This window comes from Rattus rattus, chromosome X (assembly GCF_011064425.1).
Source record: "Rattus rattus isolate New Zealand chromosome X, Rrattus_CSIRO_v1, whole genome shotgun sequence".
In the NCBI taxonomy this organism is placed as follows: Eukaryota; Metazoa; Chordata; class Mammalia; order Rodentia; family Muridae; genus Rattus; species Rattus rattus.
Window position 1 is genome coordinate 89,887,354 of NC_046172.1, and position 18,137 is coordinate 89,905,490.

The 18,137-nt window shown below is 43.0% G+C and overlaps 1 protein-coding gene across 1 annotated transcript in view; it reads left to right on the forward strand.

The window, feature by feature from the left end:
• LOC116888073 (RPA-related protein RADX-like) overlaps positions 1–18,137 on the forward strand; it is a 128,632-nt gene that overhangs the window by 71,820 nt on the left and 38,675 nt on the right. Inside the window, 4 exon segments of the mRNA XM_032889451.1 lie at positions 4,850–4,954; positions 6,889–7,050; positions 8,016–8,176; positions 8,959–9,119. Coding sequence (XP_032745342.1) covers positions 4,850–4,954; positions 6,889–7,050; positions 8,016–8,176; positions 8,959–9,119 — 589 coding nt within the window.

The window sequence follows — 18,137 nt, forward strand, 5'->3', positions numbered from 1 at the left end:
TGGTGATGCTTGTATCTACAGCTCCTTGTCTCTTCTTTTGGTTTTCTATATCCAGGGTTGTTTCCATGTGTTCTTTCTTGATTGCTTCTATTTCCATTTTTAATTCCTTCAACTGTTTGATTGTGTTTTCCTGGAATTCTTTCAGGTTCCCTTAGTTTCTCTAAGGGAGTTCTTCATGTCTTTCTTGAAGTCCTCCACATCATGATCAAATATGATTTTGAATCTAGATCTTGCTTTTCTGGTGTGTTTGGATATTCCGTGTTTGCTTTGGTGGGAGAATTGGGCTCCAATGATGCCATGTAGTCTTGGTTTCTGTTGCTTGGGTTCCTGTGCTTGCCTCTCACCATCAGGTTGTCTCTAGTGTTACTTTGTTCTGCTATTTCTGACAGTGGCTAGACTGTCCTATAAGCCTGTGTGTCAGGAGTGCTGTAGACCTGTTTTCCTGTTTTCTTTCAGCCAGTTATGGGGACAGAGTGTTCTGCTTTCGGGTGTGTAGTCTTTCCTGTCTACAGGTCTTTTAGCTGTTCTTGTGGGCCTGTGTCTTGAGTTCACCAGGTAGGTCACTTGGAGCAGAAAAGTTGGTCTTACCTGTGGTCCCGAGGCTCAAGTTTGCTCGTGCGGTGTTGCTTATGAGCTCTCCAAGAGGGCAGCAGCCAGGAGGACCTGTGCCGCCGTTTCCAAGAGTCCCCGTGCACCAGGGTCCCAGATGGCGTTTGGTGTTTTCCTCTGGAGTCAGAGATGTGGGCAGGTGTAGTCTCTTCTGGTTTCCCAAGCGTGTCTGCCTCTCTGAAGGTTTAGCTCTCCTCCCACTGGATTTGGGTGCAGAGAACTGTTTATCTGGTTGGTCCCTTCAGGTTCGGGCAGTGTCTCAGGCATGGGGACCTGCTGCTCCTGTGCTCCTATCTTCCCGGTCCCTAGGGCATTATACAGTTTCCTCTTGGGCCAGGGATGTGGGTAGGGGTGGGCAGTGTTGGTTTCTCTTCTGCTCTGCAGTCTCAGGAGTGCCACCTGTCCGGGCAGTGGCTCTCTCTCCACGGGGTTTGGGAGCAGTGAGCTGCAGGCAGGAATCCAGATGTTGAGAATCCCACTAAAAACCGGAAGTGTCCGGTTCTAGAAATTTTGCCTATGTGTGTCCTCAGTTCACCAGGCAGATCGCTTGGAGCAGAAAAGTTGGTCTTACCTGAGGCTCAAGTTCACTCGTGGGGTGTTGCTTATGAGCCCTCCGTGGGGGCAGCAACCAGGAGGACCTGTGCCGCCCTTTCCCAGCAGTTGGTACTCTTAACCTCTGACCTATCTCTCCAGTCCATGGTTTCATTCTTTATGACTGATTAAATTATATGTACACACACACACACACACATTCTTCCATTTAACCCAGTGACGGTACCTAGGCTACTTTTATACTTCGGTTATTGTGATGGTATAGTAAGCATACATATTCAAGCCTCTATCAAGCCTCTCTTGTATGTTGCCTATGATTCCTTCAGATAGAAAACCAGGAGTGTATGACTGAACCATAGGTAGCCCTGTTTCGGGAGTCTGAGGACCTTTATACTGATTTTTGATAGTTTCTGTATTAATTACGTTCTGACCAGCAGTGTTGACAATTTGTTTTTGCTCCACACCCTTCCAGAGTTTGATGTGTTTTGATTTCTTGATTATAGGCACTCTGAGATGGACTCTCAGTGTAGTTTTTTAATGGCGTTTTCCTGCTGGCTAAGAATGTTAAGTACTTTCTTGTACATTTATAAACCAATTGTGTTTTTTTTCTTTTAAAAAGAACCTTGTCAATCCCAGTTTATGTGGTTCAGGAGATCAAACCAAGGGCTTCCTGCATTCTGGACAAGCATCCAACTACATCACATCCCGAGTCCCCAATTTTACATCTTTTGTGAACTGTGTGTTAAATTCATTTCCCCATTTATTGACCAGAAAACTTGTTCCTTTAACATGTAATTTTGTGACTCTTCATATATTCTGGATACTAATTCTGTTTCAGAAAATAGCTGGCAAAGATTTTTCTCTGATTTTTAAACTGTCTCTTCAGTCTCATGTTTTCTTAGCTGTACAGAAGCTTTTAAGTTAGATTCAGTCCCCTTTGCTGAATTCAGGCTATTATTTCCAAAGCTGTTGGACTCCCATTCAGAAAGTAATTGCATGTACCTACATCTTAAAAGTGTTTTACTTTAGTACTTTCAGGGTTTCAGGACACATTAAGGGCTTTGATCCATTCTGAATTGATTTTTAAAGGGTGTTGAGTGATTCAGACAGGTTCTATTGTCTGTTATTTCTCTCCCTCATTCCATTTTGACTGCTGTCACATTTTATAACCCCTGTTTGCATGGTGGTCTAAATCGTTCAGGGTCACCAGATCACCTCATAACACAGAGCTCAGTAAACCACTGTAGCCTTTTGCTTCTCTAAGTTCCCTAATGGAGTAAATTTCGACTTAACTCTGCTGTAAGCAGTCCTATCCAGCCTGGTAAACTGAGCATCGAAACACTGCCCCTCATATGCCCAGCACTCTATTTCTATCTCTCCTGTGTGTCATACATATTCATAGGCACCTTAGCCACTTATAACCATATGTCCCTAATGATTTTTATGAATTGGTCCAGCAGGAAAAGATAACGATTTCTCTCATATTGTGAGGTCTTTTGTCTCAACAGAAGAGGAATAATTATATTACTTGGTACAGTAGTCTAAATGATCCTATTTTCCCTTGTCTTATATCATAATCAAGCTTTAATAAACTCCCATTTCTTGTATAAAAATCTTTTTCATTCAAACAAAGGCAGACTAATTGTCATAGTTTTGCCTGCTTGTATGTCTGTGTGAGGATATAAGTTCTACTGATTTGTTAAAATTTTAGTTTTTTTAGTATCTTCTATTTCTTCCTTCAGTATTTAATAGCTTCATTGTAAAATATCCTTCATCTCTTTAGTTGACTATATTTCTAGGTAGTTTTGAGGTTATTGTGAATGAAATTGTTTTCTTTATGTAATCATTACCATATACAAAAGAGAAGATGTGTGGAGAGAGTACTCAGAATATATTATATTCATGTATCAAACTAGCAAAGAATGAGCTTAATTAATTTTTAAAATGTAAAAAAAAGTTAAAACCATTCTTACAATTTGAATGGATTTTCTTTTATTTTCATTATTACAGAAAAAAGAACCAGTAATTGAAGAGATAGAAAATGAATTTATAGTTATGCTGGGGAGAAATCTTTATTCATTTATTATACATTATCTATTATTATTCAAAAACCTGCTTTCGAATAATTGCCTGAATTTACACTTGTTTGTTTGTGTCCTGGTTTATGAAATAAAAATTATTTGAACATAGAGTGAGTTGAAGTACACAGTAGGGTTTGGTTAATGAAATTTTATTTCTAGTTTTCTCTCAGTCTGGCTTTTCTTTATTGATGCCATTTCAACTCTTAAACAGTGTCTTAAACACTTTTCTTTATTTTATTCCACTGTTTGTATATTCATAGACTTCATTAATGGATTTTTTTTCAGATCCTATTTAAGGTCCTTAAGCATATTCATAATAGCTGTTTTGTAGTCCTTGTCTTGTGCTGCAGGCGTATGGCATCTTTCCGGCCCTTACTATAGTAGGCTTGTTGAGCTCTAGTGGAGACAAGTTGTCCTAGCTGTTATTGATTGTGCTTTTTATGCTGCTATCTATGGATCTGGGTTTGAGATGAGTGTAATTCTAGATTGTCTGGTCTTGTATTTGTTGGGTAGATGTTCTGTTCCTTGGTTTCTCTTGCCCTCTCTGGTTCTTGGGAGACTGGGGTGACTGTGGGTTGCCTGGTAGGGAATGCTTCTGAGATCCTGCCAGATGTGGCCTCTGGGGTTCCAGGTAGAATGTGTTTCTAGATTTTGGGAGCTTACACTTAGAGATGGGAATGGGTAAATGGGAGCCGAAGTGGTCTATGCGATGCAGGAAAGATGGGTTTGCCACCAGGATCTGCTGTAGACTTCTGGTGATGGGAGGGGAGACCACAGTAGGTGGTATGCTACAAAGCTGGGGGTAAAACTAGGGGACTGGAATTGGAAGGGAAACAGGAGAATGAAGATTATCTACACAATCCCTGACTGGTGTAGCCTGCAGGTTCCTGGGAGGAGGTAAATATAATAGGTAGGTTTTTTTTTTAAATCATAGGTTTTTAAAGTAGTTGAAGTCTGAGGACACTATAATCATATTATATTCACATTTGTAACGTATCAAGTAGGTTAGCAAGATAACAAAAGAAAGCCAACAAATAAACAGGTCATATAAATCCCATCATTGAGTCTTGACATTTAACTAAGGTAACTACTTGATATAAAAATCACCTGTATAAACAAATACAAATTAATACTCTATATCCCTCTCTGGTAGAAGGATAACAAGTAACCAGGGTTCAGTGTTACATTGAATAAACCAATGGAACTATCATAAAGAAACATAAAGCCTTTTATCCAGGAGAAAAATAACTATTCACACATATGTTCCCAACTAGAATGACTCTTATACAATAAGCATCTTGCTTTACTTAAATGTGGCCCTTGTACTTTCCAAAGGAAAGACCTCTGGTCGAAGTGGTTGGAGAAACAGAACATACTAGGTAGTGTCAGATCACTCTTTTGTGAAAGAACAGGCTGCCAGGGAATCCCTGGTAACATGTTAGATGTGCAACATCTCAGGTGGACTCTACACATAGTAAGTCTGAATTGGCATCTGAAGCAAAGTTCTTTGTGATTTCTGCATTTGTTAAGGCTTAGGGAGAATTTCCAGTAGATCCTCCTCTTTAAAATGCAAATGCAATTTTACTTGTGTTTTTCATACCCTATAGTGACATATTTTGTGTGTACCCAGTTGAAAGTTGTTAGAAATAACAGTCAAGTACCTAAGCTGCTTTATCTCACCACGACAAATGAAAGCAGAGTGCTTATTACTGGTGAGTAACTTCTTTGTCTCTTCTTTATAGAGAATGTAATCCACTGTCTTTTCCCTACAACTGTTTGGTACATATTAATTTATACCTTATAACATTCAATTTCAGGATAGCTTTATTTTGACATCATTATGACCGGAGAATATTTTAATAAACAACGTTTGGCTCGCGAAATAGATTACTTCTATATTACTGCTGGTAGGAAATGTTCTCATGGCTCATTGGAAAATGACATTGATGTCATTTAGTTTACTTTGATTACTACTTGATATAGAAAATAGCAAAAAAATTGCTTGCTACCCTGGAGATTGCTAGGTTTGATACCACAATGTAGAGTCAACATGACGTTCATGCTTGTTCTTAGCCAAAAAGCCTAGAAGTATTCAGTTAACATCATTTTTATAATATACCAAATAAAAATGTGGGTCAAATTTTGGTCCCCAAATCTCACATTTAGTTTATATGACTATCATTATTTGTCTACAAATAAATCGCCTTTATATATGTGGGTTGCATCCTAAATTTCAGCCACGATGATATATATATATATATATATATATATATATATATATATATGCGCTAAACATGTGCAAACTTCATTCTTGCCATTATTCCTTGAGCAATATAACAGTAATTGGTGTGTTTTACAACATTCTGAGTATTAGAAGCAATCCAAAAATTATGAAAATTATCCAAGAGGTGTGCCCTTGTTCTATCCACATGTGTGTTATATTATACAAGGGAGTTGAGCATCTATAGATTTTGTATATACAAACTTTGTAAGTACTGAGGAAGACCAGTGCATTACTTTCCCTTTAAAACCAATAAGATAAAATTCTCAAATAAGAGTATGAAAGAATAGTATGGAATGAGGTATTTACCAGAATTCTACCATGCGGGTAATTAAGAGATTTGTCATGAGTTTTTTCTTTTTTATTAATTAATTAATTAATTAATTAATATTCTTACGCTCCAGATTTCATTACCCTCCTGGTCCAATCCCTGAGGATTCCACATCCCATACCTCCTCCCCCTGCCCCTTTCCACAAGGATGTCCCTACCCCACCCATCCCACCAGAGCGCTAAACTTCTTGGAGCCTCCAGTCTCTTGAGGGTTAGGTGCATCTTCTCTGACTAAACCCAGACCCAGAGTCCTCTGCTGTGTATGTTTTGGGGGCCTCATCTCAGCTGGTGTATGCTGCCTGGTTGGTGATCCAGTGTCTGAGAGATCTCAGGGGTTCAGGTTAATTGAGACTGCTGGTCCTCCTACAGGGTTGACCTCCTTCCTTAGCTTCCTCCAGCTTTCCACTAATTCAACCAGAGGGGTCAGCAGCTTTTGTTCAATGGTTGGGTACTCATATCTGCACCTGACTTTCAGCTGCTTGTTGGGTCTTTTGGAGGGCAGTCATGGTACGTTCCTTTTTGTGAACACCCCATAGCTTCAATAATGAGTTTTATGAAATGTATAAATATGTCTTTATCAATATTTTTGTAAATATTAACAACCCCTGATATCAATATGTCACTTTAAGTCTGCCTTAAGAACATGAATTTAAAGTTCAAACTACATCCACAATTACTTTTGTTGTTATATTATACCATACTATCAAGTTAATAAGTTATCAAAAAATCAGCTCTTCAGAAGATGCTATTTAGAATAGAATAGTTTTGGGGTTTCCCCCTGTGGTTTTTATTATCTCTAGATGGTTTCCGTTTTAAATCCAATTGAACTCTGATATGTCTTATTTTCTTAGAATATGTCTACTACACAGAATAATTAGAATAATTGTCTGCTACACAGTAGATAAGTAAAATATGCTACATAATATGTAAACTTGCTTTCTTTTTTATAAAATGAGAAAGTCCACACAAATGTATTTCAGTGACTCTTTTATTGTTTGTTTGGTTTATTTGCATTTCTCCCTTCTGGCAAGGAGGTCATAGAGGCCAGCCATATACATATGATACCAAGGCCAAAAAAATTATTCAGTGGATTAAAACGAAGACTAATTTGGAAGCAAAGAACACTGTTATCGGTGGATATTACCCCTACCCACCAGTTCCAGAGACATTTTCCAAGTATAGTCGCTTTATTAAAGGTATTAGTATAATTTCCAGTTCTTCTGTTTAATGCTACAAGTTTAGTATATATTATTTCTGTTAGTCATATGTATTCCCTTTTCTTCCAGAAGTGATGTTTAGCAAACCTTAGTGGCAATAATTTTGTCCAAATGTAGATACAAAATATATGTATATTTCCTAAAAGTTAATATTTTTATTTTATTAGACTAGGAAAAAAGGGAAAGTAGAAGGATGAATAACTTGTGGATAATGTTTTGATTAAATGTGTTAAGATCAGTTTTCACATTAGAAATCTCAACTTGTATGACATTACATAGAAATGTCAATGATACCTAAATGAGGTGCTATATAATATGATATCCAAATGGTGATGGTTGTGTGATGTTTCTCTTATATATAACGTGACTCCATATTGATTTTAAATAAAAAGGATACTAGAGTAAATGGGGTGCTGAGTTTGGAATTGAATTATTATTTGAGAGGATTGGCATTAATTTCCTTCTAAGTAGAATTAATATAGAGTAGTGAAAAGTTTAAAATAAGTATGTTCTTGTTTAAAGCTTGAGATGGTTGTGTGTTTGGAAGAAAATAAACATTGAAATGCTGAGCTATCACCATCTAAATGTTGCTATCTTCTTGGGTGTTGTATATGATTTAAATAATGAAAATATGCTTTTCTGGGCAGTGACTAACCAACAATTTGTAGTTTGAAATACGATCTATAAATTATAATCAATATGTACAGTTACTGTTATAGAGACTTCAGACAAGAAGCCTGTATTACAATTTGACTGATACATGTATTTGACTTATATTTTGATGACAAATACTGAAGAAGATACCAAATATAAACACATAGTCTCACAAGATTACGTTAATGTAGCAGGTTCACATTATAAAACGACGTTGAAAATCTAATTTTTACTTTTAATCATGTCTCCTCTTTCAAACTCATAATTTCTTGGGACTTGTTCTTTTGCAGCTGAGTCACTCTTGACAACAATAAGTGAAGTGAGGAAGGTGATTGAAGACTTGCAGTACAGGGAACAAAAGCGCATTGCAATTCAGGGGATAATTACTGCTATAAAGTACATACCCTATAACCACTCAGTGAAAAGTGCCCCAGCATCAGAAACACTTCAGGTATGGTGCCCGAGGACTCCTAGTGCATGTCTGACAGTACTATGATCATAATGACCATTGGTACCTTATGCATTGACTCTTAATCATAATCTGAGAGAAAAAAATTTATTTTAGTTTTGTTCCTGCTTCATTTCCTTTTCTATCATTTTGGGGGCAAGGGGGCAAGCCTCTGCATTTCTTAAGGCATCAGACCCTGTCTTTGTTTTCTAAATAATTCAAATCTATTCCATATGTCTTTAATGCCTTGCTAGAGTATATGAATAATTGCTGTGCTAACTTTTTTTTAGGCTACAATGATAGAAAAACTTCACGAGGGTGTTTCACTTCTCTATCTGCAATGACAACTTTACCTGTGTTCTGTAAAACATAGCAAGAGCTCTCATAGGAGAAATGGTCTACTAGAATAGCAATACTGGAATGTTCATATCCTCAAGAGTTCATTTTTCCTGTTAGTTCACCTTTGTCAAGGCTGTGTCTAGGAGTATTACTATACATGTAGAAATAACCACTTAATCCATTTGGTGATAGTAGCAGAGGAGGCCTTTTATCTTCTTGAATCTAAATACAAGATCGATATAAATTTAATCGACCTTATAGAAGCAGTATCTCTTGATCATACTATCCATTGCGCCACAGAGCCCACCTGCTTAATCGACCTTATAAAAGCAGTATGATTACAGTATTCTGTCCAACTCTTCAAAGTATGAAACTTAAATGTATGCCTTTTCAGAAATAATTTTGTGAATTGGTTTTAAAATATGTTGCCTACTTATTGGTTTTAGAACGCTAGTCCACCCTCAACATCTCAAGCAGCTGCAAAAGAAGGTCATTATCATGAAAGAGGGAGTAAAAGGTCTCAAGATGACAGGCCAATGGGTTTTCTGCCTATGGTTTTGAGTCTCTGCGCAAAAAGAAAAATTCTTCAAGGCCCAACTGCGAATCCGTAAGTTGTTTGCATTACATCACTTACACATAGAGTTCTCCACTGTGTGACTGCCCAGTTGTTCATTTTTTAAAAATTAGATTTACTTTCTTTTATATATATGTTTTACATGTATGTATATATTTGTACCATGTACATATCTGGTACTCATGGAGGCCAGATCCCCTGGAACTGGAATTACAGATGATTGTGAGACACCATATGAAACCAAGAATCAACTCAGGTCCTCGACAAGAACAAGTGAGAACCACTGAGCCATGTCTCCAGTCCCCCCAAAATTTCCCTTCTTTATAAAGATACTAGTCATATGGGATTTTGGAACCATTCTAATCTGGTACAAATTCATCTTTTCTTTCGGTAAAAATCTTATTATGCATGCCAGCCTGGCCTCTGATCTCTTGCTTTGTTGAGCCTCCTATATGCTGGAATTATAGCCATGAATTACTCTGCCAAGCTATGAACTCACCTTAACTAATCCCATTTGTAATTACTCTATTTCCAAATTAGCTCTTCTTCTGATGTACTCAAATTAGAGCTTTCATCATAGGAATAGGGAAAATTAACAGTTCATAAGTCACATTTGCCTGCTTGCCAATCCTTCAGACATAAAAAACATTCTAACATCCTTAAAAATCTTAACCTACACCTTCTTCAAATCTAGTCCACAGTCTTAATGTAAAGAAAATCTAGGTGAGCCATCCTGGTGAAAATTATTTAACTATTAATTGGTAAAAAAAAAAAAAAAAACAAAACAAAAAAAAAAACAAAAACAAAAACAGACATGTTAGATGTCCAGATTCTCGTGGCAGGACAGGACTAGCATTATAAAACAAGCAAAATTAGAATGAAAGGGGGAGTTGTGTGATAAAGTCCACTCCAAAATTTAGTATAGAAAATTTCTCTTACTTTTCAAGGTATTCAGAATTGTACTGTCTGGCTCAATAATGTGCTTTCCAAATCTCCTAATGTAGCTTCACTCACTGATCCCTGAATAGTTGCTCTACACTCTGGGACCAAAGAGGTGATCAGGGTCCCTCTAGCCTTTTCTTCTTGTGGTGGCTTAAAGGAAAATGACCCCCATAGGCTCATAGAGAGTGGCAATATCAGGAGTTGTAGCTTTGTTGGAGTGGGTGTGGCCTTTTTGGAGCAAGTATGCCATTGGGGCTGGGCTTTGAGGTGTCAGATGCTCAAGCTTGGCCCAGTGTGGCTCTCTTCTGTTGCTTGCTGGTCTGGATGTAGAAGAAAGATTCTTCTTTTTTCATGACTCCATTTATTTTATTGTTTTTAATGATAATTAAATATGAAGTAATGGATTTTACTTTGGTATTTATATACACTTTGTTCTATTTAAAATTATTTCTTCAGTTTGATACTATCTTGATCATATTGACACCCTTTCCCCAACTCTTGCCAGAGCTGCTTCTCCTTCCCTGCCTACCCAATTTTGTGTCCTATAAAAAAACGCTTTCAAGACAAATTTCTGCTGCCCAGATATCCATGGGTGTGTGGTCTGCTATAGGACCCTGGACTACACTTATGAAAGAATTTCTCTTCTTTTCTTAGGGTCTAGCAATTTCCAATAGCTCCACAGCTAGGAGTGGGATTGTGTGCCTCACCGCCTTCTCAATCCTGGGATTTGGTCTTGTTTGGGGATTGCACATATTTCATACATGCTGTTGTAACCAGTATGAATTTATATGTTCATGTGCCTTTCTATGGCCAGAAAACATGGCTTCCTTGTAGCTGTCTATTGTCTCTTTCTGCAAAGACCCCTGAGCCTTGGGAGATGTCAGGTTATAAATGTTCTATTTAGGGGTGAGCATTCTGTAGTGTCTTATTCTCAGAAATCTGACCAGTTTTGCAACTCTGTGTTAGTCACCATCTACAGCAAATAGAATCTTCCTAGATAAGGGTGGAGAGATGAATTGATCTATGGGTATATCAGCACACCATTGGGAGTCAATTTAATACCATGTCCATTTAGCATTATAATTGAAAAGACCTCCGGAGAGGACCTTTCCCTCAGGAGGAGACCCACCGAGCCGAGGCCACTCGGATGCAATCAGCAAGAGGGTTTATTGGAAAACACAGGTACGTGCGGGCACACAGTCTCTTCGGAGGACTTGTGCGCCCAGCAGCTCCAGCATGGGGCTTTTATAGGGTTTGGGGAAGCAGAAGCGGGCATACAGAAGCAGATGCATAGTTACGGGGATTGGTGGATTTAAACGAGGCATATAGACATGTTCACATATGATTGGTTATTTCACAAGATGAGGTAATAAGGTATAGCTACACACATTGGAAGGTTTGAATAATATTCGAATGGGGTTGTAACATGGTAAAAGAGTACGTGTGGGCTGGGACGTCCTGAATGACGGGGGGGGGCTAGGGACTTATCCCTTCCTGCCAGATCCGGTACTCCTAGTCTGTTCTGTATTCCTTTCCTTTTATGGTCTGGTAGTTTAAACGGTGACTCGGCCCTCGGTATCTGGGCGTGCCTGGGCTCGTTCAAGCCTGTTGCAGCTCTGAGTTAAGACTTATGGGGTGGGTCTTTCATTTCCCCATTTTTTTTAGACTTGAGTAAAATCCTTTTACTCAAATCAATTCTAAGGAATCTCTTCCTGTTGTCTTACCCTCTGGTATTGTTGGGTGAGAACAAGCGTCTGAATGACTGAGAGTCTGTTCTTTATGAACTGCATCAATCTGTTTAGAATGCAGGGGCCAAAGAGGAGGATTAGGAGGAGGATGATTAAGGGTCCCATCAAGGTGGACACCAGGAGTAGCAAACCAAGGGATCAGGTTAAACCACCCCTCGAACCAGCCTTGTTAGGAATCAAACAGCTTCTGTCTCTGGGCCAAGCGTTCTCAGGAGCTTAACCATGTTATCTCTCACTAATCCTGTATGGTCTGCATAGAAACAACATTCTTCTTTTAGAGCAGCACATAGCCCTCCTTCTAGAAGGAACAGCATGTCTAGCCCTCTCCCTATTTTGTAAGACTACTTCAGACAAAGATGTTAAGGACTTTTCTAATGCACTCACGGATTCCTCGATAGCTTTTAGATCTGCATTCATGGCCGCTTGTAGCTGACGAAAGTGACCCGTCTCGATGAGGGCGGTGGCCCCCGTCCCTATGCCTGCAGCCATTCCTCCCAAGGTGTTTCCTCCTACGAGGAGGGCTAGGGTCATGGTGATGGGTTCGCCTGAATTTAGTCAGCCCCTCAAAATGAGGATGTGTACTGGGCCCATGGTAGGTGACTCTAGGCCAAATTTCTACCAGTACACAGTAGTCTGAGGATCTGCGGAGGATTGCGGCGGAGATACAAGGTGTCAATCCGGTGTTACAGGCCCAATAGGTGCCTGTAGGAGCTGCTAGGTAGTAGCTTCCAGTGGGAATCCTCTTGGTGATAGCCCAGAGGACCTGGTGAGTGGGGGGTATGGTCCCTATACAGAGTCCCTGTCCTGAGACTTCCGGCAACGTCAGCCTATGGCTAGGGAGGGTTGTGCAGCTGGCGGGGCCGTGGTCTGATTAGTATAATTCCCCATGACTGCCCACACCCTCATTAATAGGGCGGGCTAGAGACCAGGCACAGGCCAGCATTCTTGGGTCTTGTCAGGTTCTGAATAATTGAGTGGCCAAGTATGCGGTCACTAGTTGATTAGCCGGTCTCCGTTCCTAGCAGCTGAGGGGGCGGTGTGGAAGGGTCCCTAGTCGGGGAGGAGTTGTCAAGATATCCCGGAGTTCTGAGTGGTGTTTTAGCCATAGTGGGGGAGGTCCGACCAGGGGGCAGTGCGGTGCTGGTTGGGAAGGGGGCTTTTGATCCATGAGGGACTGGGTTTGGACCAATCTCTTGTCTGACCACGTTCTCTCACCAGTTGAAGGGAGAACAGGAGTCCTGGGTTAGTTTGGCCAGGGGTATGCAAACCGTATCCCCCACCCCTCGCCCCACCTTCCAGTCTGTGTTTTTTACCTTGATCCGGAATTCTATTGTAATTCAGATTCGCCTGGAGTCTCAGGGAGAAGGCCACTAAGTCCCCCTTCTTGGTCCCCCACCATCCTCGAGTGTAAGTCTCACACCCCACTTAGTGCAGTAGAAGGTCTCAGGACCTCCGCACTCCCGTGTCCTCTTACCTCTGGGACAAGTATACCAATCAGAGTGTCTGCAGGGTGGGTATGAGTTGTGGGGAGTCCGCTCAGTATGTCTAGGAGTCCTTAGCCAGTTGACAAAGGTCGAAAAGTCAAAGGGGCCACCAGGTTCCTTCAGCATGCTTACCATTAGCTAGGACTTGAGACCAGCCCATCTCTAAATTAGTTATTATCCAGGACATATTATATACCTGGTGGGGCTAGCCCCCAGACTCACCCCCCCTAGTCCATAAGACAGTTAAAGAGCAACAACATGAAAATCTTAGCTTTAGGGGGGTTTGAGTGCGTTGAGCCTTCCATGTCTGGGGCGCGATGTTGTGATCTGCCGTTCCTCAGGTCGGGCTGCCTTGGCATGAGGCAGCGTGGATCAAGCAATTCCGTCTACCTTCAAGGCTGTCGGGGTAGTCAGGAGAGAACTGTATGGGGTCCCTTTCCACGAGGCTCGAGATTCTTGGTCTGATGTCTGCGCACCCACACGGTGTCTCCGATCTGGAACAGATGCGGCACCGTCGGTTGTTCAAGCCCTGTCTTGGTAGGCTGAGGCTAGAGGTTTCCAGATGTCTCTCTGCACAATTTGTAGGGCCTGAAGATGTGCTGCCAAGGAAGGGCTATTAGCGAATTCAGCGATATTTGAATCAAAGAAATTGATAAATGGGGGTGGGGTCCCGTATACTATTTCAAAGGGAGTCAGGCCATGGGAGCCCGGTGTATTCCGGGCCCGGTATAGGACTAGGGGTAGTAGGGACACACAATCCTTTGAGCCAGTTGCAAGCGTTAATTTAGATAAAGTCTCCTTAATTGTTTTATTCATGCACTCTACCTGTCCTGAACTTTGGGGTCTATAAGCACAATGTAACTTCCAATCAATCCCCAATAACTTGGCCACCAACTGACTTACCTGGGAGACGAAAGCGGGCCCGTTATCTGACCCCAATACTTGGGGCATTCCATACCTGGGGAAGATTTCTTCGAGGAGCTTCTTGGTCACCACCTTGGCCGTTTCATGTTTTGTGGGGAAAGCCTCTACCCATCCGGAGAAGGTATCTATGAACACTAAGAGGTATTTGTGTCCGTACATACCAGGCTTGATTTCAGTGAAGTCAATTTCCCAGTGGGTACCAGGCCGATGTCCTCGGGGACGGACTTCTTGTCCAATTTTAGCTTTTCCTGGGTTTACCTGAGCACAGGCCCTGCAGCTTTCAGTCACCTCCCAAGGCCTGATCTCGTCCCCAGGAGGTAGGTGTCAATCTCTTCTCGTCTTAAGAGGGCTCTTCATCTTCTTGAGTCCCAGGTGTGAATTTATGTAGGTAGAGATTAATTCAAAGGTCATCTTCGTAGGCATAACTGTTTTCCCTGTGTAGACCCACCGTTTTAGTTGGGGGTACCAAACAGCCCCATTTTCTCTGTAGGGCTTTGTGTCCTCCGTGGTGTAGAGCCAACTTGTCTGTTCGGCTGTGGAGACGTGGGTTGATCTTGGTCTTTAGGACAGAACTTGGGTGCCCATGGCGGCCTCCGCAGCTGAGAGACGTCAGCTAGCCCGATTTCCCGTGCCTCGGGGCTGTGTCCCTCTGATTCCCTGGGCAATGTATAATGCTCAGTCTTTTTGGTAGGAACAGAGCTGCCAGGAGGGGGCCAGAATTTCAGTCTTGTTCTTAATGTCCTTACCCTCAGATGTGAGCAGCCCTCTTCTCCGGTAGATCTCTCCATGGATGTGTGCCAAATGTAGCAAAGGCGTGGCGGCTGTCTGTATATACATTCAGCCTCTTACCTTCTGCCATTTTGGCGCCTGGGTTAAGGCAATGAGTTCAGCCCTGTCTGTGGAGGGTACCAACAGGCAAAGGCGCTTGCCTAGATCACTTTGTCCTCCGTAGTGACCGAGGCTCCAGCTTTCCATTCCCCATTCACCAAGTAGCTGCTACCATCGGTGTACCACGTATGGTCAGCATCCTGGAGAGGTCGGTCCGATAGGTCTGGTCTGGTTCCATGTACTTCTGCAAGGATCTGCAGACAGTCGTGCTGTTCTGCCTCCTCTGGCAAAGGAAGCAGAGTGGCTGGGTTGAGAGCGACCACGGGCCCAAACTGGACCCGTTCCGCATCCAGTAGCAAGGCTTGGTAGTGGGTCATGCGGGAATTAGAGAGCCAGCAGTCAGGGGGCTGTTTTATCAAAGCCTCCACTGCATGGGGTGCCAGGATGGTGAGTGGCTGCCCCAAGGTCAACTTCCCAGCGTCTTTAGTTAGGACGGCAATGGCTGCCACCATTCTCAGGCATGGTGGCCAACCGGAGGCCACAGGGTCTAATTTCTTAGACAGGTAGGCTACCGGGCGCTTCCAGGGTCCCAGTCTTTGTGTTAGGACCCCCTTAGCATACCCTTGCTTCTCATCCACAAATAGTTCAAAGGGCTTGGTGATGTCTGGGAGACCCAAGGCAGGGGAGGACAGCAAGGCCCGTTTAATGTTATCAAATGCCTCCTGTTGTTCTGCCCCCCACTGGAAGAGCACCCCCTGTTTAGTGAGAGGGTACAAGGGGGCTGCCATCTCGGCAAACCCAGGAATCCAGAGGCGGCAGAATCCTGCCGTTCCTAGGAATTCCCGTAGCTGTCGGCCATTTCTTGGGGCTGGGATGTTGGCCACGGTCTGTTTCCTAGCCGGAGTCAGCCATCGCTGTCCATCCCTTAGTTGATAGCCTAAATAAGTAACCTGGGTCTGGCAAATTTGAGCCTTTCTGGCAGAAGCTTCGATAGCCCAATGTTAAAGTCTGCAAGAGGGATTCTGTTCCCTGGTGGCGTGCTGTCTCAGAAGTGGCCCCTAGAAGAAGGTCATCAACAAACTGAAGAAGTATAAGAGTGGGGTGCTGGACTCGAAAGTCAGCCAAGTCCCGTGTAAGGCCTCATCAAAGAGCGTTGGGCTGTTTTTGAAACCCTTGGTAACCTTGTCCAAGTCAACTGTCCCGAAAAGCCCCATTTCAAGTCTTTCCTCAAAGCAAATAAGGGCTGGCTTTCTGGGCTCAGCGGGAGGCAGAAGAAAGCATCCTTCAGATCTAAGACCATATACCAAGTATGGGTGGGAGGCAGGTGCTGAGTAGGTTATAAGGGTTTGGGACAGTTGGATGAATATCTTCTACTCTTTTGTTGACCTCTCTCAAATCTTGTACCGGCCTATAGTCTCCAGTGCGGGCTTCTTAACAGGTAGCAGGCGTATTCAGGGTGACCGGCAAGGGACTAGGATGCCCTTGGTCTAAGAGCCTCCTGATATGTGGCTTTATGCCTGATAGGCTTCCCATGACATGGGAGTGCTGTTTTAATGGAGACAGGAGTCGGGTGGCCTTTAACTGGATAATTAGGGGAAGCCGTTGGGCGCCAACCCATCCGCCAGTCTCCGCCCAGGCCAGTGGGAATTTCGTGACCCAAGAGTCTATTTCTAGAGATTTTGGCTTGTCCTGTTCTGGTTCATATAATCTATATTCATCTTCTAACTGAAGGGTTAAAATCTGAAGAGAGTACCAAGGGGCCTGGTTACTCGGTCCTCCTTCTTCAAAATGGATCTGAGCTTTTTAATTTGGTAAGCAAGTCACGCCCAGCAGATGGTATGGGCAGTCCGGAACATGTAAGAAGGAATGGGTCACCTTACCAGTAGCCAGCTGAACCCGTCGATCTGTGTCCAACGGTATCTCTTGCTGCCAGTGGCTCCTTGTACCCAGGCCGTCCGGGTCGCTGAGTTGTCCAGGGGCCTGGGTGGGGACTGAGTGCTGGGCTCCTGTGTCCACCAGAAAGGTGACTGGCCCCCCAACTTCAAGAGTTATCCTGGGCTCAGGGGGGAGCTCCTGGCCCTGACCTCCTAATCTTCATCTAGGGCCAAGAGGGAGGTCTGTGGGGGTCTTGAGCCCGCTGGGTTTCTTAGGGCAATCTCTGTCCCAGTGTCTCTTTCTTTGCAATAAGCACATTGATCCTTATCTAGCTTTGGCCCCTTTCAACTCCCACCCTCTCTCCCCTTTCTCTGACCCTGAATCTTCTGGCCAGATTCGACTCAACTCTCTGCTTCTTTTTCTCTCTCTCATCCTTTTCTCTCGTACTCTATCTTCCTTTTCTTCTTGTGTCTCTCTCTTGTTATAAATTCTTTCTGCCTCCTTAAGTAAATCCTGCAATGTATACCCTTGTAAATTTTCTAGTCTCTGTAGCTTGGCCCTTATATCTGGTGCTGCCTGCCAGATGAAGGACATGGAGACATTTGTCATTTGTCCTGGATCATCTGGATCATAAGGGGTCTACATGCGATAAGCTTCCTTAAGTCTCTCGAGGAAGGCTGAGGGAGTCTCCGCAGCCTCTTGTACCACTTGTTTCACCTGAGCCAAATTGGTGGGACGTCGTTGCACACCCCCTCGGAGACCCGCTTAGAGCAACTGGCGATAATAAAAGGCGTGGTGTCTCCTACCTTCAGCCGTGGTGAAATCCCAATCAGGTCTCGTAAGTAGGAATGTGTCATCGATCTCTTCCGGGGAGCAAGGTGGGGCGTCATTGTCCCCAAAACATGTTTCCTGGCCTCTAAGAGCACTCTCGCTTCTCCTCAGAGGTCAGGAGGGCCTGTAAAAAAGTTGCTGGATATCATCCCAAGTGGGCTGATGGGTAAGCAAGACAGATTCTATCAGGTCGGTGAGAGCCACCGGATCCTTAGAAAAGGGGGTTGTTTTTTTCCAGTTATATGTCGGTACGCTGAGCGGCCAGTATTGCATCTGGCTGCGGCCCCTTGTCTAAGCGGAAAGGCCTGGGAGGTGGAGTCTGGCGCCACCTCGCGTCGTCCCCGCAGTCTTCCAGCCACAGGGGAAGGGGCCGCCTCGTGTCACAGTCTAGCAGGCGGCTCCACTTCCTCTTCTCTGGG